Below are 22972 nucleotides of genomic sequence, written 5' to 3'. Positions count from 1 at the left end.
AGACGAGAGGAGAAATATCGGTGAGAATGGAAGCGAGACAGCAGCACCAGCGGTCCGAGCACCAGGAACCAATAACAAAACAGAGTCGACGAGAGGAATTTCGGGAACGCGAGAGAGCTCTAGGATGGGACGACTCGATTATGCCGCGGACGTAGTCGAAGCAGGCGCACGGTGAGCGTACGGTGGGCTCCGCTGTTCCTGACGCGGGCTGCGGTCCGTACTCGGCGAGCGCGGCCGCTTGAGCGAGTTGCCAGCGCCGTTCGCGCCGTTGCCCTGCGCATCGCCGTTTTCGGCATGCGCGACCGCTCCGCTTGATGCAGAAGCACTTCCGGCGGATGCATGAGCTGGCACAGGCGAGCCGTGGGCGCCGACGGCACCAGCGTGACCAAGGGCACCGTGCGAGGACGGCGCACCGCCTGCGTGCGGGCTGTTGAGCAGATTCCCGATAGCATTCGGGTTGGGCGAGCCTCCAGCCCCTGGCGGGGGTGGAGGAGGCGCGTAGTGGGGATGGCCATCCGCACGAGGTGGCATGAGCGGCGCAATCGACGGGTGGTCATAGTGATGTGGTGGGAGGGGCGGCATGTGGTGCTGCATCGGCGGGAGACGGCTCGGCGGCGGCGGGCTACGCGAGCTCTTGAACGTGCTCGTCACGATCGGTCCACGCTTGTGCGGGAACTGCTCCGGCCGGGGCCGCGAGTGAGTGCGCTCAAAGAGGCCACACTTGTTGCAGAGCTATCACAGCAGACATGAGAACCAAACACCTACCCAACCATAAAGGGCCACGTACCACTTTGCCCGGGGTGAGACTCGACCGGCGCCAAGTCGAGGTGTCGGTTGTCCGGCAGTTGTAGCACTTCCTGCGGACTCGGTCGTTCAGCTTCGTCGCTGCATCATCCGTATGGACGATATACGAGGGCTGTTCGAAAACAGGCTGTGAGGAGACATGGATAGGCTGAATCGAACGCGTCGAAACATGGCCTACCGGTGGTGCATAGTGCGAACTCGGCGGGTAGCCAGGCGGCATCTGGACGGCCGGGTCAGCGGGGTAGCGGGCGTGGGGAGGGTACGGATATGCTTGGTGCATCGGGGGGCCGTTGGGGGGAGGAGGGCCTTGGTAATAGGCTTGCTGAGGTACCTGCATTTGGTGAGAAGGGAACGACGAGCGAGTAGAAGACGAGAGGACTCACTGGAGGTGAGGGAGAAGCGACTTGTTCTGAAGCTTGCGATGGAGCGGGCGAGTTATGTATGGCAGCGATAGGTGGCGGGGATGGGTGAGTGTTCGGATGGTCGTATGGTCCCCGGTCCTCAGGCCTGTGGCTATCCGGGCGGCTGGATGTGAGATGGGATGTGTTGATGGTGATGGCAGTAGCTGAAAGCTCACCTCATACTGCCAGATCTGTCGGCAGAGTCTACACGGTGGGGCATGCTGTGGCCTTCGACGTCTGGGTGCGGAGGGGGATAGCGATGATGCGGGTGTTGGTATACGGGCTGGGCAAAATTTGAGTGCTGATGATGCTGGGAGTGAAGGATCAGAAGATCAACAGGAGAAGCTGACGGTGCGGAACGGAGATGGACGCACCCAGCGGTCTACGGTGTAATAGCCTGGAGGAGGAGGCGGGTGCTGGTGATAGTGATAGTGCACAGCGGAGTTTGCCGACCGAGGATCAGACAGAGCGGGGTCGATGGCGGTCGGAGGCGAGTCTCTTCGGGATGGGGGTGCCTCTTGGAGATGGCGGAGAGACTGGACTGGGGACCCAGGAGGGCTGCGTCGGGGAGAAGCTCGTGGGGACCTTTGATGATGGATTGGTGGCGTCAACAAACGGGACGTTGGACGGGGATTATATAACGGAAACAACATACATTTCTTCTCAAGGCTGTCCGGAAAGCACTGAGCTGCGAGAGCGATGTTTGATGCAAAACGAACCCGAGAAGACGGAAGCGCAGGGTGCTGCTGACCTCTCTGCAGTCCCTAGGATGATGCGAACCTTGTTACATGGCATCAATCAGCCAACACACGCCAACCACTCACAACTGATCTGTGTGCTCGACGTTTTCTGCAACAGTCGCGCGGCGGTAGACAACGAGCAGGTATGAGTCGACGCTCTCCGGAGACGACTGGTGGGCTCTGGAGCAACGGGGCTGGCGGTGGTGGACGTCGTTGATCAAAAAGCTCGCACGCGTCTTCACGCGTCTCTTGCGCGCTATCCCCAATCATTTTTATCTCCAAAAATGGAAGACATCCCGAATGGCCGTCGGATCACGGGTCACAGCTCGGCCATCACCCGCCGCGCAGGGGCCTGCCTCGGCCTGCCCTTGTCTGCATCGAGCAGCCGTTGTTCTCAGGCAGAAACATATCAGCAGCGGCCGTCGTGTGAGCCTGCGTCTGGTGGCTGATACCAACAACACATCTGTTCGGACGCAGCTTCAGAGCGTATCAAGGGCGGAGCGGTCCGCAGCGCGTGAGAACGCGGGAGGGTAACGTAACTTCCCCAGGGCACGATAACGCTCGCTGCGAACAACACATCCCCAGGACGCTCAATCAGGAGACGGGTCCCCTCTCGATTGAGTTAGATAGTTCATTTCGTTCAGCATGCCCGAAAACAGCATCGGACATCCTCTGTGCCCGTCCACGGCCCGACGGTGGGCACTGCGCTCGCGCGTGATGGCGTGCCCAGCCGGGCTCGTGCACGGTGGGTAGACAGCGTGGAACCTCCAGACGGCAGCTGACGCAGTGCGAACACCACCAGCTCTGTCCCCGCCCACCGCTTGTCGAGGGTCACCAGTGACTGCCTATGTACGACGGTGGAGCTGATGCTGATGATACCATCGAGATCCCGTGAGACGCAATCTCGCAATCAGCATCTCGCCTCTTGCGCACGCCAGGGCCAGCGTGATTAGGCTGCGCCGACGCTTGCAGGGGGCATTACCCCGATGGGTTTAGTTCGCATAGGCATCGTCGTTGTCCATGCTTTGCGCTCGTTCTTTCCACCGAACTTGCACCGTTCGGTGATTTCACATCTCATCACGAATCAAATTCAAACCCTTGTCCTCCCCTCTTTGAGCACCGGCGGCCCACGGAACGGACGGGGCCTCGCTGGCATCTGATGTGCTATCAGTCGCCCTCGTATTTCGTATCCCACATGCGCCATTGTAGTGGTGAGTGCTCGTACCCACTTGTTATTGATCGATCCGTGTTTACCGCCAGCAGCAGTTCAGTGGCGTTTGCAGGGCGCGCAAGGAGGAGCTGGGGGCCGTCATTCTCGGTGGTCATGCCACCAGAGGCTTGTCCGACCCTCCAGCGCAGAATTACCGGTGCCGTCATAAAGCGAACGTAATACCTAACACAGTTGTGCCAGAAACTTGCGCTGTGTATCCAGATGGGAAGCCGGGACAAGTCATCAAATGTCGAACGCGAGATACCTTGCTAGAAACCGTGCCTGTCTCCCGTCCAGTGATCTGTGAGCACGTTCCACCTACGTACCTGCTCTGGCTGCCAAACTCAACCCTAGTTGGACAGCATGTGAAGCATTATGGGCGTTCGGCCCAGACCGCTGATGTCGCGCAGTCCAAATCCAAATATCCAAGTACCAGGCCGCCAAAGGCGCTTTGTGCGACCCTCCCCTGGTGGACCAATACAGCCGTCCGTGCGCTCTACATTGCGGCAACCGTCTCATATTGACGCATTCTATACCATCGGACACGCCGCCTGCACCTTCCCAAACGTGTGCTCAGTGATCATACAGATAGAGAAGGTCTCAATGGAACTTTTTCTCTCGCAAGACGCCGCTCGGCAACATTCACCGCTCAGCTCCTATCGCCCACCCAAGGAATTCTCCGACAGGTACAGCTGACGTTGGCTGCCGCAGCGTCTTGCTGATGCAGCTTGCAGGCCGGCTGATGACTCGAAATGATCTAGCACTACCTTTCGCCGGGGTAGGCGATGCGGCTCTTTTCTGACGGAAGTCTCATCGTCGTTCTGGTCGCCTAGCGTTGCTGGAAACCCCTTTTTCTGTTGCCCAGATGGCCCGTACTGCCCCTGCAGCCGGGGTATAGGGTTCGTGGAAGCTTTCGGGAGATGTGTTCACATCGCGCACTTGAACGGTCGCTTCCTGGCATAGACGGCCGAGAACTTGCTATGGAGGATTGTTACACGCGAAGCTGGCGCGGTTGCTGGTGGTCGCACAGAAGAAGGGAGAAGATCTGTGGCCTGTCGAATCCAGATACGTTGAATGCGGAGCAGATTTCACTCAGTTGACGGGATAACAGCACCGCGTTGTTCAACAGCGGTCAGCGCGGTGGTCACGGCCGCTATCGACGAACGATCCCCGACAGGCCCGAGTCGACCATCCTAGGGGAAGTTGACGACGCTCCACGAGGCTGGCCGTTACATAACCTGCTTCTTGCTGCTGACATGCCGCCTGGGCTCGGTCACGGTTTCGCACGACGGGGAGCCCTTCTGATCACTCTTGGTGATTGACTCCGTAGATTGAATTGCCATTTCTAACAACCACGATGAGCTGACAGCTTGGTTCTAGGATTGTTATGCACGTAAGTCCTGATGGTTGTTGCGGTGCAGTAAAATTGTGGCAAGGGAACTGCTGTAGAAGGACGCATTTACGGAATATGCTGAAAGTAGGAATTGTTCTCGTTGTAAAAAATATCTTTGACCTGACACTATGTAACTCAGAGATAGAATTGGCAATTCTGGCTGTTCATCTGCACACAGTCGCACCACCGTGATGTCCCCTTATGCGGAGACCGGGCTCCAAGCCAACTCAGGCTTTCGCTCGACATGGACAGGTAAGAGAGGCTGGCTAGAGAATGGCACGGACTCGAGTCGTCTACCTGCTTCGTCTTGCCGCCATGTATCCGCTTCTATCCGGTCGAGCCGGCACGAGCAATGTGCCGTGTCTCGTATTGCTTGCCGTAGGTGAGCCCACGGCTTCGATGTTTCCTTGAACTGATCATCGCCTACCACGCACAGCTCACGGCTCCAATTCCTCGCGACACCCAGCCGTTTTTGGGGCTCCCTATCATCTAGAATCTGGGCGTGGTAAAGGAGCACGCAGGCGATGGCAGGCCTGGGCGTCCCTTCGTTATGAATCAAGCCCGCCACGATGCACAAGCCCCCGCAAAGGCAGTGCACAGTTAATTACAAGATCAGGCATCGCAGATCGCATCCCACGGTCTCTGCACGCGGCATCATGTCTCGTTTCGGTGCACTCATTGACAGCAATGGGACAAGTTTGCCCCAATGCGGCACAGCCAGTCGTCGGCAGGTCAGTCGCATCTGACTATCAGCTGGGCGATTACGAGAGGATGGCTAATTCAGATTGCGAGGTCCGCCGTATCGGAGCGACTGAGGCGCTGCAGGACCTGCATTACGGAACTCTGGATGGCCCTCGCGGGCGGAATTGTGACCGTAACACGAATATAATGGCAGCTGCGGCGAAGATGCTGGCGGATCCTGATCACGAGGTGACAATGTCCCGCGTAACCTTCCCCTGCCTATGACAGAGTTCACCGAGGCGCGCACTGCCCGTCGATGTGTCGCCTGTCGGCTGGCTGACGAAGCTCTCGCAGGCTGGCGACGGGTATGAACATGCTGCCGCTGTGATTATCATTTTCTGACGGAATCTGGTCGCGTTTTGACGAATTCGCCTGAGATGGCAAGCACAGGCTTTGACTTCCGATGCGCATCGTGGAAATTTGGATTCGTGGGTGCGGCCGCCGCTATTGTAAAGACTTTGTTTAGTATACTCTATGCCTGACTTTGCTCTAACCCCGCATGTTGCCTGCTTTTTACGATCGCCGGGAAAAAAATGTACCGTATCTTACTGGTAGCAAGATGGGTATTTTGGCTGCAACTGGCTTTAGTGATCGAGGCATTTTCATGTGCATAGCCTCCTGCAAATCGAGTATCAGTTTACTAATAGACTGCCTCCAACACAGTCTGCATAAGCACTCTCAGGACGTCCAATCGCCGTATGGTAGACGACCATCGGTCATGGAGCGGTCTGCCTCGACGCTTCGCCCGACGCACAAGTGCGACGTTTATGTTCACGAGTGGTAGAAACGACACGTCGGCGCAAACAACATCATAACATCACACATCGCGAGCACACATCATCACCAAGGTACCCGCTGTTGCTATCAGCCGCAGCCTTGATGTATGCGATCGAGCACGGCGATTTGGACGCGTAATTATGACTTGTGGGTTATTGTGGACCCGCTCGCGTATCACTTGTGTAATGCGACCATCGGGGTGGAATGAATAGAGTGCGCTTTGTGGCTGGGAGGTCGAGTGAAGTGGGGATTTTGTGCGGCACCGGTTAGCTATCCACGTCAAAAAATTCTTGATTTCTAGCTCTTGATCCATTTTCTCGTCAGCATGATGATTTCAAATACTTATAGAGTCTATTTTCTCTCGTAATTTTTTTCGAGAAACAGTATCCAGGAGTGCCCACGTCAGGTGATTGACTACTGTGCGGACAGCGGAAACTCGATCCTCGCCTTCCTCGACACCCTTGGGAAGGCACCCCTGACCAACTCCTTGCCTTGTTCAGTATATGCCGCAAAGTGTTCAGCGGGGAAAGCTACGCTCTCAAGGCTGTCGAAGCCTGCGAGAATATTGTCCATACCATTCCACGGGTGCAACATGTCGTTCACGTGCGAGGAGCGCACACCGATCTGCAGAAGAATGTGTCGCACGAGTGTTGTCCTAGGAATTGAGCCGACTAGTGTGCATAGCGTGGCCCATGACAGTGGGCGGAGGAGGAAGGGGTTCGGGTGGAGCTGCAATGCGAGCGAAGCCAGCGCTATGCAGGACGAAAGACTGAGCTCCTCGACGAAGGCCTCAACGTCTAGAGGCTCAAGTTCAGCGAACAATGTTGACGCATACAAGTTGTAATACGCACTTTCGGGCTCAAACAACTTCGAAAGCTGAAGCGAGAGGTACTCGAGGCGTGTTCCAGTGACACGGAGAAGTGTTCCCAACATCTTGTGGTCCCAGGCCTGCCGGCTTTGTATCTCAATAGCACGGAGGTTGTCGCACCATGCCACCGACTGAACGGCAACTGCAAGGTATAAGTTCGTGCGGAAGTCATTGTCGTCTACCACAAGCGCTTGCACAGGCGGCAGGCGCACAATAACGTCAGGAGATGTGTCGGCGAGCTCGCGAGGGACATCGTCAGGGCTGTAATTGGAGCGGAAACGCTGGGAGCGCATGTATAGCCTGCCGATGTACGGGAATACGCTTATGACGTGTGCGAGGTCGGTGAACCGGTCGTTCTGCGTGCCGCTATAATATATTGTGAGGCTTTTTAGTGCAGACGTCTGCCCTGTGGAACCTTCCAAGTTCGAGGGTGGGACCTGGAGGCTTTGCGCATTACTGCTCTCGTCGCGCAGGCATGCCATGAACAATAGGAGAGACTCGAGCTGCGGGAGGTAGGCAAGCAGGCTGTGGAGATATGCAGGCGAGATTGCGGTGCGATTGCTCATCACCTGTTGAGGCTGGTGACCGTTGAATGTGAGTTCGCGAATGTATTGGGGGCCAAATGCACACGTCCTCGCAAAGGCCAGAAACTCGACGAATTTGTCTTCGCTGAGCTGTACGCTGGCAAAGAGATACCGGCGGCTGGATGGTAACCAGGCATGCGCGACGAGTGTGCAGACACGTAAGCTATGCTTGGAAGAAGAGAGAGCGTCGACAATCTGGTCTATCAGCTCTTGGGGCAGCGCACAGCGGTTGTAGACGGCCTCGTGCGACGATTCTCCCGAGCCTAACATGGCAAAAGCGATTGGCGTGCTGCTGTGCAGGTTTTGCACGTCAAGTCCGAGACAGTATCGTTAACGTTAGTCATGCTATTGGTCAAAATGTATAGACTGTGTACCTGAGATATTATGCTCTTACATTCGTTGTGTTGTGCCTGAGATCGCAGCTTGCCCATGGAGGCGGTGATAGACAGCGGAATTCGTTAGGCGCCCTGCCTCCCTGCGGCAATTCATGCCAGTTCGTGGCGGTGCCTTACAGCCGCAAAGTAGGTTGTTCATTGTTCCGGCCAGTGTACCTGTATGCCCCACAAGCAACAAAGTAGCAACTCAGCACTTTGGAAAGTGATATTTCAAGGCGGGCGATAGGAGTGACGAACATAACACACACGAGAGATATACATGTCTCATGCCACAACATTAGCACGCAAAACAATATGCTGTAGCATTACACTTCAGATCTCCCCATCCCAATCGTGTCCACGAGGTTCTCTACCCCGAGCATCCGACAGAACGCCGCTGTCTGTGGGTTAGGGTAGTATGGCGGCTGCGTGCGGCCCTGGGATCCTGGAGTACCCGGCGGTGGCGCCGTGATAGCAAACTGCTGTACGTCGTCAATGCGTTTCGTCGGCAGAGCGTCGGGTATATTTGAGGTATCGGCTGTCTCGTTCGGAACATCCGATAGGGCAGCAGCAGCGGCAGAGCCATTGGCATCAGGGCCTACGCCGGACACATTTGCACGCACCCACACGCTCGCCTCGCGTACTGCTGTACGCGCCTCGTCCTCGCTGGGGTACTGCGCCTGCCTGAGCCCGAGCGGCATATGCACATTAAATGCGCGCGCGACCGCTAGCCATTCGGCATCGAACGTGAGTACGGGTGGCGACGCGGCATTCGTAGACGGGATATCAACAACCTGGGTGTAACATTAAGCCAGGCAAATAAGAATAAGGGAGGGAGTAGACGTACCTCAAGGAATTGTCGCCGCGGGAGACACTTGTCGAGAGCGAGGAAGCGGGTCTCGTGCCCTGGTGGGTTTTCTGTAGGTTCTGCGAACGGCGACTGCGATAGTGGAGGCGGCGGCACAGCAACATCGGCCTCTTCATCGTCCAGCGTAATCTCGTCGGGGTTCGTCGGTACTGGCGCTGGAGTGGACGCTGCCGGGGGATCTGATGGTAGTACTGGTGTGGAAACGGCGAGGGACGCAACAGAGGAAGGCATAGGTATAGATGTGTCAAATTCGTCGTCGTCGATGGTGATCTCGTCGGGATTCTCGACCTTCGTCAGCTCCGGGCTCTGCTCAGGCGGGTTATCGGAAGGTACATGCCGTACAAACGCCTCGAATCGTGCATGCAAATGCGCTGCGAACCACCAGTGCGGTCGCAGCTGTCGCAGAAGGCCCATGAGCGGTGGACTTCCGAGTTGACCCTTATCGATGTCTGCGCGGAAGAAGGGCTTACGCTTGAGTAGCTGCGGTAGGTTACCGTAATGTTCGATGGAGGCCGGCCAGTCGTGCGAGAGGAATACGTCGGGAGGCGACAGCTACAAAGCACTAGAGGCTCAATAAGTGTATGAATAGAAAAGAAAGCGCATACAAGGGATAGTCGCCGGATGTTGTACTCTCGAACATGGTAAATGCTACGCATTGCGCTTGCGCTGTAGGGCAGACGTTCATGGTGACCTAGATGTGCACATGCATCAGGAATACTGTACTCGTGAGGGGACAGGGTGACGCACCCTGGATAAAATCGTGGGGCTTGAAGATGCCTGAAGCACCCGCGATGCGGGTGCCGTTTACCTGGACACATCCAGCATGGCCGAGAAAATATATATTGGGTGCAAGCCAACCACCGTGGTAGAGCTCCCAAAAATAGTTGCTAGCTTCATGGTTTCCCCCTATGACGATGGTCAGGATCGGCGCGGCCTTCTCGCTGGTGTAGTACCTGCGCAAGCTTCAGCCCGCCCACGCGCACACGCACACACATGAACGGCGCACCTACTTGTAAAACTCGCCTAGCTTGCGGTACTTGTCGGGGACAGCCATACACTGGAGGTCGCGCTCGTTACGGATCGCCTGGAAGTCGCCGCACACGAGGAGGAGGTCGACCTTATAATCGTTCTTCTGCTCAAGGTGTGCGATCTGAGCATAGATGGCGTCGAGTTCGCCGTGACAACAACCTTCGACCGCCACCTTCATGATGGCGAGCCCCGCGGGAGGGCGGCAGTAAGTGAGGTAGCGGGGATGGTGGGCGTTGACAGCGTCCCGGGAGACTTGCGCCGGGTTAAGAAGAAGGCGGGGCGCCAGAGCACGTCGGTGATGCGCCGGACCAGCATTTTCCTCCAGACGCCCAGCTGCTCTTGCGTATCGTCTCTCTTCTCTCGCTGCTTTGCCTTCCTCTTTGAATGCTGCGGACAATGTGCGTCCTCATTCCATTTTCTGGTACTCTTTCTAACATTGTAAACCCAGAAAACCTAAAAATGCGCGATCAAAGCGCGCCCTTCAGGCTCGCGAGCCAAAGGAGGTCGAAGGCCCTCGCACAGCGATATTTGTTCGCGGAACACATGCTGGGGACAAGGTTCAAAACGCTATGAAGGAGCTCGTGCGTCATGTGCCTCATTCTCTCTCTTTGCATGCTCATGTTCTCTCCAGATGGCCCTCAAACGTCCGCACGCCATCTCCTTCTCGAAGAAGAACGCCGTCCGCCCGTTCGAGGACACCTCCTCGCTTGAGTTCTGGGCGCAGAAGAACGACGCAAGCCTTTTCGTCGTTGGACAAAGCACTAAAAAGCGTCCTGGCGGCATGACCTTTGTGCGTATGTTCGATAACCGAGTGTTCGACATGCTCGAGGTCGGGATTGAGGACTTTGTGTCCATGCAAGAGTTCAAAGTGCGTCGTGCAAAATCCTATCATTCTCCTTCTCTGATTTTTTCCAGACACCAAAAAGCACGCCGGGACATAAACCACTCATGCACTTTGCCTCTGAACTGTTCACGACTCATCCGCGACTGGTGCAACTGAAGTCGTTTTTACTCTCTTTTTTCAATGGTGAAGAAATTGACGGAATTCACCTTGCGGGACTCGGACATGTCGTCTCTGTCACACTCGGTCCTACACCGCCCTCGCTATCTTCGACCACCTCTGCGACTGCCACACTTGGCGCAATCACAGGCGATGTGCAGCCACAAGGCGAAGCGCTGCCCAAGGTCCATATTCGCTCGTACACGATCCGATTACTTGCGTCGGGTACTAGGGTGCCGCGCGTCGAGCTCACGCCAATGGGGCCCTCGCTCGACCTTGTCCTACGGCGACACCAAGACGCGGACCCCGAGCTGCTCAAGCAGGCGCTGAGACGGCCAAAGCTCAAGAAGCAGGACGTCGAGAAAGGCCTTGGCAAGAAGCAAAAGAACTTAGAGGTCGACGAGATGGGCGACCTTCGTGGAAAGATACACGTCGCGAAGCAGAATCTCGGCAAGCTCCAGACGCGCAAGATGAAGGGGCTTAAATCCTCGAAGGAAGAGAGCGTAGATGTTGATGAGGATGACGAAGACGACGAAGGCGTATATGCAGATGCAGGGCGGAAACGGAGACGGACGGAGTAAACTCTGCTACTGTCGGTGTGTACGTTTCTCCGTGAACTCTTGCTTTTATTATACGTCCGCTCTCCCTGCCGCTAAATGCAAGCAAGGCTTTGCGACGCAAGACCACTTATTGACTAAGCGGTACTTCTGTTGTACTATGGTTATCTAGTAATGCGCCGAGCAAGGCTAGTCACGATTATTAGCTTCGAACTTCTGCGTTCCTTGCTCATTGCTTGGCAATATCACCGAGGACTTGGCATATAACAATAACTTGAACTTTGGTATGAATGGTGAAATGCGAGGCTTATCTAGGGAGAAACTGTCATATTCCGCGAGAGCATCTGATAGACACCGAGGCGAGCACACATACCCCAGACGGCTGCGGCTCAGACGTCGAACGACCGCAGTGTCTCCTCAGAATCTTGCCAGCCTCCTCAAGTTAGTAGGCTGATCTACCACGTCCAACATTAAGAGAGCATTCGGGCCATCTCTAGCGCACATTCTTCTGCTTTTTGTTTGCCTGTGCGCTTGCTTACGATACAACGAAGACTAGCAGACCATGTGAGACACATATGTTTCAGATTTCGCTACGTTGCGTCTTTTACTAGGCTGTTGCTCGTTATATTCGAAAAGGCTGGGCCGATACTACAAACACCAACGTTGGTCTGTATAAATATGCCGTTGCTCTTTTGTGAGAAGTGAAAGTCGTCTGCATACGGCCCAACTGTACCATAAGGTCTTTATCTGCCCTCTTCTCACGATGGAGATGATTGCAGCCCGAACGTCGCAGTATCGATAGTAGGCGGGCGGGCGGTTCCTGCAGCACCCTGGCGTGCTGCAACCGGCCGCTGGACCCCATCCAGTGGTCGCTTAAACGGTGAAACTGTTAATGTGTCTTTCATTGGAAGGGTACATTCGTCTCACATTGAACCCGGGCGTACCGCATTCAAGGTTATTTCCAGTCATGACTCATTGAACTTTGAAAGCACCCGTGTGCAAACCGATATCCCCATAGGCACGTGGTGCTTCTTGTAAGTTACTTTACTCCGTCAGTTCCGTGCTAATCGACCCACCTTTTGCGCATGCACGGCAGTGGTCTCTTGGAACTCAGCGTAGCAGAGATGCCAACCTTCGATACGGTACGCGATATACTGTACCTGTACGACCAATCCGGCAGTCACGCGTCACGCCGATTTTTCGCTGACCCCTCCAATAATTTTCTCTCGATTTATGGCGATTTTGGGAAGTCGTCGGAAAAAAAAAATTTGGGCACTTCCTGCCGGACTGGTCATACGGCCACAGTATCTACCAACTCTTGCGTTTGTCTAACGGTAGAGATGAGCCGTTTACTGGAGTGTGAGACGTAAGGTAAGATGTACGTACTCGCAAATTCCTCTGAGAGCTTGCTCAACTCGACGACGGGTCGGTGTCGAGTGGCCGTAAATCTAGATTGACGAGTGGCGTTACAACTGACACAAGTGTACCGATTTGGATCAGGGGATGTGGTGCTCCGAGTCAGTAACCAGCCAAGACGTCCATCGGCCGTACATAGCGGGGGAAAGTATAGTGGGATCTCTGTTGGACAAAGCTGGTGCTTGCACTCGTTGTGATACCGATCACGGAACAAAAGAAAAGCTGTTGCAAAAGCTGGTCGTGTATTGGAAAGATGAGCACGTGTTGAGGCTTCTGGCAATGTAGGCGCACGATATGTATGGCAGCTGATGTTGGGCCAAGTGCAGAGCTGCCAAAGCCTACGCAAAGCTTCGGTTCCGGCGAAAATTCGTAGGGACGGAAATGCTACGAGTAGTTACCGCTAGCGAAGTGAGCACGATGAATCACGGGTGAAAGCCCACCAGCTGTCTATGCGGAGGCCGTGCAACCCAGAACTTGTGCTGCCCAAACGGAAGCTTCGCAGTGGCTATGGTGAAGTGGTGAATTTCCTTTCAGTAATCCCAAAACGAGATACCTGCCCCTGTGGATGTCGTAGGAGTGGTGTTCACCATCATGATTGCGACCGTGATCCATCTCATGGTAAGGAATAACAAGGTTGTTACGGTTAAAAAAGTCTCCATGCGATTTCTGCTTCTCGTAACGACAAAGCCGTAAAGCGCCAATACTAGACAGAGTGACCTGTGAATCGCCTTGCAGCAATGACGAAAATGGGGCGGCTCACCGAATGCGGCCCGAATGACGCACGCGTTCTCCTGACTTGACATTCAGCAGGAGAGATAGAAGCGAGACATTTGCGAACTGAATGATGAACCTACAGAACAACCTATCGCGGTTGAGTGCTTGGTGGGCTCCATTTGTGCGTGCCAGTCACCTCACAGTCTTTGCCATCCTAGTCATGGAGAACGCCGCGCTGACGTGAAGCATTCTCAGTTCAGCTGGGAAGCGGTGCCGGCGGAGATGCCGCTCGGTAGAACGAAGATACCTGCCAGCTGGTCAGACTCCACACCGAGCCGTCTTTCCGCTTTTCCAATGTCGGGACGTGACATAATTGACTTGGAGATCCTAGAAGGCGAAGCGGAGTTCTGGCCGAAGTCGCAGCGAAAGGGGCGATATCGACCCTCACTGAAACATTCCACGGTGGCCGGACATGAGGATTTCCGATAGACAGCCCTGGCGGAGATGAGCGAGCTTCTGTGCCAGGAGTCGGAAATCTACTTTCATAGGCGGCCCCAGTTGCAGGGTCGGCGCGGGTGGCAACCGGTGCAGCTTCTGCACCATCTGGAGGTGGCATCATACACCGAGAAATGGTAGCTCGCCTGATGGAAGGGAAGCTGAAGCGGAGCACCGATGGGCGAATGCCTTGCTTACCTCTCCTAGGGACCGTCACATTCGCATTTTGGGACGTTCCGAGCTTCTCGTAGGTGAACGTATTTGAATTCCCGTGCGAGGCGGTGCCTGATATGCGTGGCGCTGAGTGCATCTCCCGGTGTCACCGAAATTTGACTTTGAAGTCGGGAGCCGGCGGTGACGGAGACGAAATCCCCGGAAGAATGGCAAACGGGCCTAAGAGCACGAATCAGAACTTCCGCGAGCAAGATCCATGATAGCAGCCCAGTTCTGGTGGATGCTCATTGATGAGACCACTAAACTGCTCACCGTAGTAGTGTATCACAGATGACGCCAATGCTTTCAAAAGAAACAAAGTGCTTTTCGTATACCGTATGCGGTTGTGGTGAAGAGCTTTTGGTAAAGGCAGCGTGCCACATACTAGTAGCTAACGCAGCGTAGCGCGAGATCAATTCGTGCGCTGGACTCTGCAGTCACCCACCACCGCATAGGATGATTGCTGCCGTCGTTCTCGCTATTATCATATTCGAATATCGGCTTCCAAAACACTGTGCCTTGCATAGGCACGGTGAATGCGGGAATTTGCGAGGGAAACGAGAGATAGTAAGAGGCATTGAAGGTTCCCAGAATGTCGAAAGCTGTCTGCATGTCGTGTCGAGCTTGGGAGGGGGGACGGAAGAGCAGCTGCACTGCCTCCGCAGCCAGCCATGACCTGGATAGGTGGCTGTCAACTTCTTACCGAGCAGAAGGCAAGCATGAGGCTATAAAGTTCAATATGGCATGTATATCATACGGACGAGTCCAATGACATGCCCACACCCTGTACACTGAGCGGCGAACACGGCAGATCGACGTTCTAGCAGCGTGTCAGCGCCTCCGTGGCCTTAGCCACATTGGCTGTGCCAGCCATTACATGCGACAAAGGCGTGGCTAACCGGTAGTGACGACGTCAGGTTAGGGGCCACACTTCCGAGAAGTGCTGGTTGCAACATGTTTCGCCGTTTCAGCGTCAGCCCCCACTTTCGCCGGGCTGTGCTGCGGCGCAGGTTGGTTACTCCAGGTCTCAGCAGAGCCTCATGTTTTGCGTAGAATTCAATCACAGAAGTCTGTCGTATGCTCAAAGACCAAACGTCAGATGACGGCCTCAGTGGCAAGTCGGGTGCTTGAAGAGGCCGGAACGGATGCGGGGACGCTCATGATGGCGCCAACAGGCGTGAGGGGCAAACTATGAAGAAAATTAAGCCGTCTCTGTTCCAAAATGATTGGGGCATGCACAATCGCAGAGCGTGCGCTTTTAGCATCAATTGAGGTCATTGAAGAAATTCGAACCAGAGCTTCAAATAAGGAAAGCCCGCCGCTTGTCACGTGCTAAGGGCGCTTATTCATTCACTTGACGCGTTGCTTCTGCAATATAGGACCGTGACTTGGTTCACGCTGAAGGAGTTCGTTCACTATGCTGCAATGTGACTAAAGAACCATAGGTCTCGAGCTACTAACTGCAGCGTCCGTCTTGAACGGGGCACAAATGCAATCAATACCGGCTGTAGCTGGCATTAAGACTTCAAGTCTTTCCTGTACATGTAAGTCCTTCGTTGGCGTGTGCTATCCTCCTGACCTTATTTTGCTTTAGAGAGATTGCGCGGTTCATGTATTTTATTTTGTCCTGCAATCACTTTCCGGAAGACGTTGTCATACTCAACCACCTTCTCGTCGAGAGTCTTTGTCAGCGAAATTAACGAGGCTGTCTACAGGTACACCCAGCAACAGTATGACAGCTCGATGTCTTTCAATTTCGAGAGGAAGGCGTTCGAGATCCTCGGCGCCGTCGCTTCACAGGAAAACACAACGACAACCGAATTCGACACTGCGCTCCGCTACCTGAAGGAGCATACCATCGAGGTAGTCGAGACGAAGTCTCAATCCACTGAACAGATATGTGAGTGCAACACGTTTTCGGTGCACTAAAGTTCGTGTTCATGCGCACGTGTTAGACACGGTCGGTCCGCGCAGCAAACTGAACCTTTACCGGAAGGTCTTCAACTTCGCTGGGTTGGATCACGAATGTGATGCGATGAAGACGTCCTCAAAGGTTCTCCGCGAGACAGAAGTCGTAGACGTCATGGTCAAGGCTCGCCCAGTGGCTTTCGTTCGAGATATACAAGTGGGTCTTTCCTTGCGAGGTCCGATACAAGTTCGATCATGCGTGGTCGGACTGCAGGTTGTGTACGGCAATGTTGCAGCCGAAAGGCCTGATATGCGTGTGGTTGAAGTGAACGGAGGCAACGACGACATCAACGCAGGCTTTGGTGGAGAGTCAGTCTTAGATATCGGCATTTCCGCACACACTTGCTCATTGCCTGAAGCTACGTCTGGCTCAAGCCAGTGTACACGTTTGACCCTGTCGAGGCTGCGTCGCGGTTTGACCTCATCATCCAGGGGGGCGGATACCTCGACTGGCCAGACTTAGCCAAGGGCGCGGGTGGCCAGTACCGCTTCTTGCGCGCGGTCAACGACAACTTGTCTCCCGTGAAAATCACGCAGCTGGTGCTACTGCGCAGCGGAGGGCACATCGATAAGGTGGATGGGTGGGGGTACAACGGGAAAACAGGGGACATTAACCGAGAACGACAAGGTGATTTTCTGTACCTCATATGGAAGACACATGCTGCGCCAGACCCCGTTGTATGAGTAGCAGAGTCGATAACCTGCTTTGTCGATTATTTGTGTAGGGCTATCGCGGTGTTGTAGCGTAGCTGTACCAGTGCTACGTGTCGAAGGTGGAGAGCTTCCATCTTGGGGGAGGAGTGCTGCTTACGTGATCAACTTTTGTTTCTGATGGGCTCGCCAGATTGAAACGGCTCTCGTCTTTTGAACTCACAGCTTTCGATGTCGTCTTAACTGCCCTCGCCTTTGCACACACTCGTTTTTCACCTACCGCCCACCACCAGTCACCCGCTCGCAGCTCTTGCCTACACTCTTTTCTGATTAGCTCGCCCGGCAGACGACCCAACATGGCTGATACTTCAAAATCAAGTCAGTTCTGTTTCCACTGGCCACGGCTCGTACTCACATCTCTTTCTAGCCACTTCTCCCCCTCCAACAACCGACGAGTGCGTACGGTCTTGTGGTCATAGCATAAATATCGCTGACTGCGCTTTGATTGTAGTCCGAGCAAGCCGACCTTGGCGTCCACCAGCTCGAGTGTAGCCACCACCACCACTACATCGACCTCTACCACTTCCACTTCCACCTCCACCTCCACCTCCACTTCATCCACCTCATCGACTTCCACGACCTCCACACCTACCGCCTCGACAGGTGGCGGCAGCTCGACCTTGAGCAGTACTTCCACTTCTTCGAGTGCGTCTACTTCATCTCCCAGCCAAACCTCATCATCTACGACCTCGTCTACCTCTTCCGACACTACATCGTTACCTCCTTCTGGTCCGCCCCCCGCGATTACTTTGCCTGCTGCGGCAACCTCGCAGCCGCCGCCAACATCAGCGACAGTTTTCACGTCCACACAGCCAGATGGAAGCGCAGTCGTAGTTACGAAGTTCATAACGTCATCGTCGTCGTCGTCCTTAGCACCTACGAACACCCTCGTAGCGCAGAATAGCGGCAGCTCCAAAAGGTGAGCAGATAGTTCTTGTTGAATATATCGAGCGCTTCGGCCGAACTCCGGACGTCCGATGAAGTTGCCAACTGCCAACTACAAGATGCTTTTGTCACGCGCATATATGCTTTCCTTAATCTAGAGCTCCTGTGTACACCGCAATTTTCGATATAGTGTGCTGACTTCTTCCATAGCTTCTTCCAGAACACAGGTGCTGTTGCGGGTGTCTTTGCTGCTGTCGGACTCATCGCAGTTGTGATTGGTATCGCCCTCGTTACAAATGCCATTCGCCGCCGGCGTGCAGCGAAGTTTGACCGCGAGATCGACGAGGCTGCACGCGACGCCGCCAACGTGGGCGTACGCTTTCCGGACCTTGACGACGACGACTTCACGCTCGGCGCGCGCAGCATGTACACCGACGGCACACATGGCGGGTACAGTCAGCCTCCTCTGAAGCCTTTCGAGACGTACAACATGAGCGAGATCCCGCTCGCGGCCGAGCCCGCGCAGTACGGCGCATACGGAGCCGCCGGAATCGGTGCGGGAGGGCTCAACCGCTCGCGCAGCACGACCCAGCCGTACAACGCGTTCGCAAGCCCCCCGCAGGACGACACTTACTACGAGCTACCACTGCCTTCGGGATACGCGGACGCATACAACCAGCCGGCCGGAAATGCGGGGCTGCTCGACGCGGCGGGCCTTGGCGCAGGCGCCGGTGCGAACCTTGCGCATGGGTCGAGCCAGCACCAGTACGGCTTGGCTCCGTCGCGAAACCAGAGTGCCGGCGGCGCATGCGCGATAGAGAGTTATGGCGACCCTTACGCGCCTGCGTCCACTGCCTACGCGGCGTACCAGCCGCCTCCACAGCCTCAACCTCAAGTGCAACAATCGCAGTGGGCAACACAAGGAGCAGCACAGCAATCGCAGTGGGCAGCACAAGGAGCAGTACAGCAATCGCAGTGGGCAGCACAAGGAGCAGCACAGCAATCGTACGGACAGCAGCAGCAAAGGCCCGTCTCGAGTGTGGAGGATCCGTACGGAGGGCTCTCGAACACGTTTACCGTCTCGGGAGACCACGACCACGAGCTTGAAGGGAGTGGGGAGGGAAGTTACGAGAAGGACGGATATGGGCATGATGATGCGCCGTACGTGCCGCGTGAGAGCCGCATGAGCGTAGGTGATGAAGAGGACTACGGGTATGGTGGCGGGCGACGGGTCTTGAAGGTGCGCGCGTTCGCTCTTGATGTCAACTGGTCGAGAACTTATTCGTGGTCGTAGGTCGCTAACGAGTGAGAATATACTTGTCTTGAATCATAAAGCAGCCGCCTCGAAGCAAAACCTGTGGCCATCGCGTGGTCTGGCACCATCCCTATTCTTATGTGTATTCCTATCTGCTACCTGTCATACCTTCCCGCTACTGTACGTCCTTCAGCTCGTTGAGAATTTTCTCCCGGCCTATTTTCCTTTGCTCCTTTGTCTACCACCTATTGTCTACCCGCTTGATGATCTGCCTGCTCGCCTGTCCACGTTGCTTCGCCGCTGCCCACTTTCACGACGCTCATGCTCCTGCTGCCGTTGCCGTCGCTATTACTTCTGTTGTTGGTGTCTTGGCTCGTGTCATTTAGTTCCTGTTTCTCTTCGCCTGTCTCTCGATGATCGGCGTCTCCGCCTTGATTCTGGATTCTTAACTTATGCACGCATCGTGCTTACAAGTAGGACACTTACTTGGGTAATGGAGGTGCCGCGTTGTCGTCACGTTCCCAGACCTTATGTGCTCTCTACTGTGTTATGGATTTCTGCGAGCTGAGTACTAGCGCGACTCGCAACTGTGCAGCCCAATTAATATCTATGTTTGGTGTATTCACCTAACTTACGCGCGACATGCATACTACTATGGTGCACCCTATTACTAGAGGCCATGCGAGCTTCGTCGCGGTTCTTACATGTAGTGCAGACCCTGCGGGGCCGGCTAGATGATACCTGCAGCATCATAGGACATCTCGTTTGTAGTACTTGGAGGAGTGCCGAGTGTCAATGGGATATCGAGAATTCTAACGCTTTCCGAGCCCTTCCAAAGAGTCGTTACTGTTGCAAGCTGCATGCATTTCGTTTTTCTTGGAAAAGAATGTTTCAGTGATGTCAAGCCCTTTTGATACTTCCGGTAGTCGCACAGAATTCAAAAACATTAATCGAGGCAAGAGAGTATATTTGGATATAATATCCTGGATATATGCCGGTACAAATATGCGCCGTAGTCGAGCAGACGAGCGCATGAGCAGGAAGGTGTGTCGCGAGCCCTAGGCAGATTGGCGGGTGACGGCGGTCTGCTCGTGCTTGCTATCTAAAGGGATGGAGGCTGACGAGCATAGCACGTGCTATACTCTGCACGCGTCGGTCCTGCCTGGCCCTTGTCGCCGATATGAACGGCGACAACGAGCGCAGCAGCGAAGTGCAAGTATCTTGCTCCGTGTAAACGAGGCCCCGTTCTCAGGCTCCAAATATGGTGACAGAGCGTATTTGACTGAAGGAGACCGCTCCGAGCGCGGCTAGGCGGCTATGGCGAGCTGGAGGAGATGTCAAAAGTCGCTTGGGAGTGAAGTATCGAGCTCAGAGTCCTAGACCCTTCGTCTATCATAAAACGCACCGGGAGCTGAATCATATCACCACGCACCTGCACGGCGCACACGCAGGGGTTGGCTCCGTTGGCCGAAGAAGCATACTTGACAGGAACTTCCGAGGACCGTTCATGAAATCCTATTCTGTATTTGAGCCACAGAAATTCGAATACAAGGACAGACCAACCGGTTCATGCATCATAGGTTGCTGATCATTTCCTCGTCGTGAGTTTTCAGGATCGGAGCAAGATCACTGACCCCTTCTGCCCAGATAATCCCCTCGGAGAGATCGAGTGGATAACGCACTTCTCCCTCCCGCCCGGCCCAGTCGAAGTCGAGGATCATGACATTTTCCTCCTCGCCGGCAAGGAGGATGTTTGGCCGGCGAATATCTCCATGGACGAGACCCCTGCCATGCAAATGCTCAGTGACCGCGCTCCGCACCGCGTCGCGCACCACCTCCGGAACCTTCGCCGCGTAGTCCCTGTTTCCGTACTTGTCGCTCGCCGTCTTGCCTTCAACCAACTCCATGACGACCATCTTGCAGGGGCCGCATCCTCGCCGGGCTGGATCCGTACGCCAGACATCTCCATGGTAAAGCAGCTTGGGCGCACGGCCTACCTCCGTCAGCGCGCGGTGCGCTGCTTCGCCGTACCGCTCAACGAACTTGACGACGACTTTTGAAATGTGGTCGCCGGTACCATTTACGATCTCTGCGAGGAAGACGGTGCTCGCAGGGTGCGGTGTCTTCAGTGGTCTCAGGTACCGGAGCTGACATTCTGTCGTGCGGGACGCATCCTGCGGATCGGGCATCGTAAAGGAGGTTGCCCTAGAGAAAAACCGAGCCTTTTGATTCTCTGTGGACGGAGAAAGCCCGTGGTAGAACTCGACTAAGCCTTCTACCGCGTCTCGGATGCCGTTGAAAATACGTGCAATCTGTACTACGCGAGCATCGTCAATGTTGCGGCTGTAGCCGAGCCAGATGTAGTCGGTGAGACGGTGTACGATGACTTGGGAGGTAATGATGGCGCCACAAACGACGAGCCAAGGCCCGGCGATTGATATAATGAAAGACGGAGCGGAGCAATTTTGGACCAATTGCTGGTGGGGTGTCATTCGTCATGGTCGAATAGAGAATTGAAAAAACACACCTTCTGGTCAGGGCTCGCCCAGTGAGACATGTAGGAGAAGGAACCTTGGACAGATCCTTCGCCCGAGGTGCCTAGCTCTGCCTTTTCTTCGATGATGGCTAGAGCTGCGGTGCCTGATAGCTGTCTGCAAGAACAGATCATGACGTGGTCGGGCGAGTTCTTGTTGCGATCGACTGTTTGAACTGCGGGGAGATTCAGCAACTTGCCAAGCATCTTCCGAGTGCTACCCGAACGGGCGGCTTCGGAGGTGGCGATTGCGGACGCATTTTTCATGAGTTCCAACGTGGACACAATAACGCCCTCGGGCGGTTGGTGTGTGTCGTCGAACGCAATGGCCCGGAACTGAGCGAATGATTCGTGAAATAGCTCGATAGGAGGGCAGATGCAAGTTTGAGAACTGGCGCGGCGGCCGTCGAGAATAGCGCAAGGAGTCAGCTGATGAGCTCTGTAGTTAATCGGCTGACACTGCTGCGATAGTGTCACGGCCTGACCCAGCTTCAGCACTTCATCAAACTCTGCGGATGATGCTAGTTAGCAGCATCAATAGTTCGGGCTGGAGCCACGTACTCTGCGCCAGTTCGCGGACATCAGCATCCCCAATGAGGCGCTCCGCACTTCGCTGATCACCACCATACTGAGGTAGCTGGAACTTCTCAAACACCAAGGTCGGGAGCTGTGCAGAACGCTGCAGTCCCCGAGAGTGCTCTAGGAAGAGGTCGGACACGTCCCGTGGAGCATCAGACAAGCTTTCACACAATTGTGTGAGATCGTGGCCCGCGTTTTCCAGGCGGTCGGCCAGCTCATGCATGGACAATGTATAGGAACCGTTGGGCTAGAGTATTAAGGTCAACAAGAGACATAAGAGAGACAACCGGGAGCATTGAATACCTTCCAGAGCCGGCTGGGGCCATCGTATCCTATAGTTTTGGCGCACATTTCTTCGACCTCAAAAGTTGTGGCGTCTCTTGCAATCTTGATGCCACTGGCGCGCAAAACGCGTTGTTCATTCGCGTCATATAGGATGAATTTAAGATAGACAGTCGACATGGTGAAGACTTGGCCGTCGTGGCCGTCGGAGGTGGGAATCTCAACACCGATTTCCCGAAACAGATGCCGACGCTTACATAATCCGGCGCAGCTGGCGTTTCCAACATCGCACGGTCACCTCTGCTTGCACCCAAGTTGACCTCATTGTACTAGTCTCGACTGTATTGCTGGGCTCCGGGGTGAGTAGTTTGACTATTTCTGCTTAACCAGCTGATTTCAACATTAAAGCAGGTTGGCGGCGGCGGCGGCTGGCAGTGGCAGCCGCGCCCGCGATGCGGCTGGCCCATGCGCTCCTGCTCTGACGCCGCTGCAGTGCCGTTCAACTCCAGCCCCCGTAAAGACAGTCGGTGCGCATCCAAGCGTTTGCAATTTTAACATTGACTCAGTGGGGGCAT

General features: G+C 55.0%; 7 protein-coding genes across 7 annotated transcripts; 3 read left to right on the top strand and 4 right to left on the bottom strand.

Annotated features, from left to right (window-relative positions):
- Positions 1-138: 138 nt before the first annotated feature.
- Positions 139-1425, bottom strand: PHACADRAFT_166850 (uncharacterized protein; the record flags this gene model as incomplete). Its single annotated transcript, XM_007401468.1, has 4 exons — positions 139-732; positions 788-1135; positions 1188-1317; positions 1382-1425. The coding sequence occupies 4 exons, from the start codon at positions 1423-1425 to the stop codon at positions 139-141; spliced, it is 1116 nt and encodes a 371-aa protein (XP_007401530.1).
- Positions 1426-6480: 5055 nt separating this feature from the next.
- On the bottom strand, positions 6481-7788 carry PHACADRAFT_201187 (uncharacterized protein; the record flags this gene model as incomplete). Its single annotated transcript, XM_007401467.1, has 2 exons — positions 6481-6863; positions 6918-7788. The coding sequence occupies 2 exons, from the start codon at positions 7786-7788 to the stop codon at positions 6481-6483; spliced, it is 1254 nt and encodes a 417-aa protein (XP_007401529.1).
- A 342-nt stretch (positions 7789-8130) lies between these two features.
- PHACADRAFT_264976 (uncharacterized protein) lies at positions 8131-10012 on the bottom strand. The gene is made up of 5 exons (XM_007401466.1): positions 9771-10012; positions 9508-9713; positions 9366-9451; positions 8740-9312; positions 8131-8686 (listed from the first exon to the last, which is right to left on the bottom strand). Exons 1-5 carry the CDS (start codon positions 9965-9967, stop codon positions 8219-8221), a joined length of 1530 nt encoding a protein of 509 aa, XP_007401528.1. The 5' UTR covers positions 9968-10012; the 3' UTR covers positions 8131-8218.
- Positions 10013-10148: 136 nt separating this feature from the next.
- On the top strand, positions 10149-11632 carry PHACADRAFT_264974 (uncharacterized protein). Its single transcript, XM_007401465.1, has 4 exons — positions 10149-10187; positions 10238-10370; positions 10421-10657; positions 10705-11632. The coding sequence occupies exons 1-4, from the start codon at positions 10174-10176 to the stop codon at positions 11368-11370; spliced, it is 1050 nt and encodes a 349-aa protein (XP_007401527.1). The 5' UTR covers positions 10149-10173; the 3' UTR covers positions 11371-11632.
- A 4181-nt stretch (positions 11633-15813) lies between these two features.
- PHACADRAFT_264971 (uncharacterized protein) lies at positions 15814-16777 on the top strand (the record flags this gene model as incomplete). Its single annotated transcript, XM_007401464.1, has 3 exons — positions 15814-16084; positions 16140-16461; positions 16512-16777. Coding segments are annotated over 3 exons (697 nt in total), but the record flags the coding sequence as incomplete, so codon positions are not given.
- A 264-nt stretch (positions 16778-17041) lies between these two features.
- Positions 17042-19600, top strand: PHACADRAFT_264970 (uncharacterized protein). The gene is made up of 5 exons (XM_007401463.1): positions 17042-17181; positions 17231-17258; positions 17315-17782; positions 17959-18988; positions 19043-19600. The coding sequence occupies exons 1-5, from the start codon at positions 17160-17162 to the stop codon at positions 19055-19057; spliced, it is 1563 nt and encodes a 520-aa protein (XP_007401525.1). The 5' UTR covers positions 17042-17159; the 3' UTR covers positions 19058-19600.
- Positions 19601-19970: 370 nt separating this feature from the next.
- Positions 19971-22584, bottom strand: PHACADRAFT_264967 (uncharacterized protein). Its single transcript, XM_007401462.1, has 6 exons — positions 22419-22584; positions 22098-22362; positions 21531-22045; positions 20567-21480; positions 20436-20518; positions 19971-20379 (listed from the first exon to the last, which is right to left on the bottom strand). The coding sequence occupies exons 1-4, from the start codon at positions 22464-22466 to the stop codon at positions 20578-20580; spliced, it is 1731 nt and encodes a 576-aa protein (XP_007401524.1). The 5' UTR covers positions 22467-22584; the 3' UTR covers positions 19971-20379; positions 20436-20518; positions 20567-20577.
- Positions 22585-22972: the final 388 nt, after the last annotated feature.

Source organism: Phanerochaete carnosa (genome assembly GCF_000300595.1).
Source record: "Phanerochaete carnosa HHB-10118-sp unplaced genomic scaffold PHACAscaffold_12, whole genome shotgun sequence".
Lineage (NCBI taxonomy): Eukaryota > Fungi > Basidiomycota > Agaricomycetes > Polyporales > Phanerochaetaceae > Phanerochaete > Phanerochaete carnosa.
The sequence above is the reverse complement of the archived record's forward strand: the minus strand, read 5'-3'. Positions and strand labels throughout refer to the sequence as shown.

What these genes read in the sequence shown, in the direction of transcription:
- PHACADRAFT_264976 (XM_007401466.1), bottom strand. Translation starts at nt 9,967, where the DNA reads ATGAAGGTGGCGGTCGAAGGTTGTTGTCACGGCGAACTCGACGCCATC. An exon ending in AAGCTAGGCGAGTTTTACAA is followed by an intron (nt 9,714 to 9,770) that starts GTAGGTGCGCCG and finishes AAGCTTGCGCAG; the next exon opens with GTACTACACCAGCGAGAAGG. An exon ending in ACATCCGGCGACTATCCCTT is followed by an intron (nt 9,313 to 9,365) that starts GTATGCGCTTTC and finishes AGTGCTTTGTAG; the next exon opens with CTGTCGCCTCCCGACGTATT.
- PHACADRAFT_264974 (XM_007401465.1), top strand. An exon ending in AAAACGCTATGAAGGAGCTC is followed by an intron (nt 10,371 to 10,420) that starts GTGCGTCATGTG and finishes TGTTCTCTCCAG; the next exon opens with ATGGCCCTCAAACGTCCGCA. An exon ending in TGTCCATGCAAGAGTTCAAA is followed by an intron (nt 10,658 to 10,704) that starts GTGCGTCGTGCA and finishes GATTTTTTCCAG; the next exon opens with ACACCAAAAAGCACGCCGGG.
- PHACADRAFT_264970 (XM_007401463.1), top strand. Translation starts at nt 17,160, where the DNA reads ATGGCTGATACTTCAAAATCAA. An exon ending in GGCTGATACTTCAAAATCAA is followed by an intron (nt 17,182 to 17,230) that starts GTCAGTTCTGTT and finishes ATCTCTTTCTAG; the next exon opens with CCACTTCTCCCCCTCCAACA. An exon ending in AATAGCGGCAGCTCCAAAAG is followed by an intron (nt 17,783 to 17,958) that starts GTGAGCAGATAG and finishes CTTCTTCCATAG; the next exon opens with CTTCTTCCAGAACACAGGTG.
- PHACADRAFT_264967 (XM_007401462.1), bottom strand. Translation starts at nt 22,466, where the DNA reads ATGTGCGCCAAAACTATAGGATACGATGGCCCCAGCCGGCTCTGGAAG. An exon ending in GCCCCAGCCGGCTCTGGAAG is followed by an intron (nt 22,363 to 22,418) that starts GTATTCAATGCT and finishes TTAATACTCTAG; the next exon opens with CCCAACGGTTCCTATACATT. An exon ending in TGTCCGCGAACTGGCGCAGA is followed by an intron (nt 22,046 to 22,097) that starts GTACGTGGCTCC and finishes CATCATCCGCAG; the next exon opens with AGTTTGATGAAGTGCTGAAG.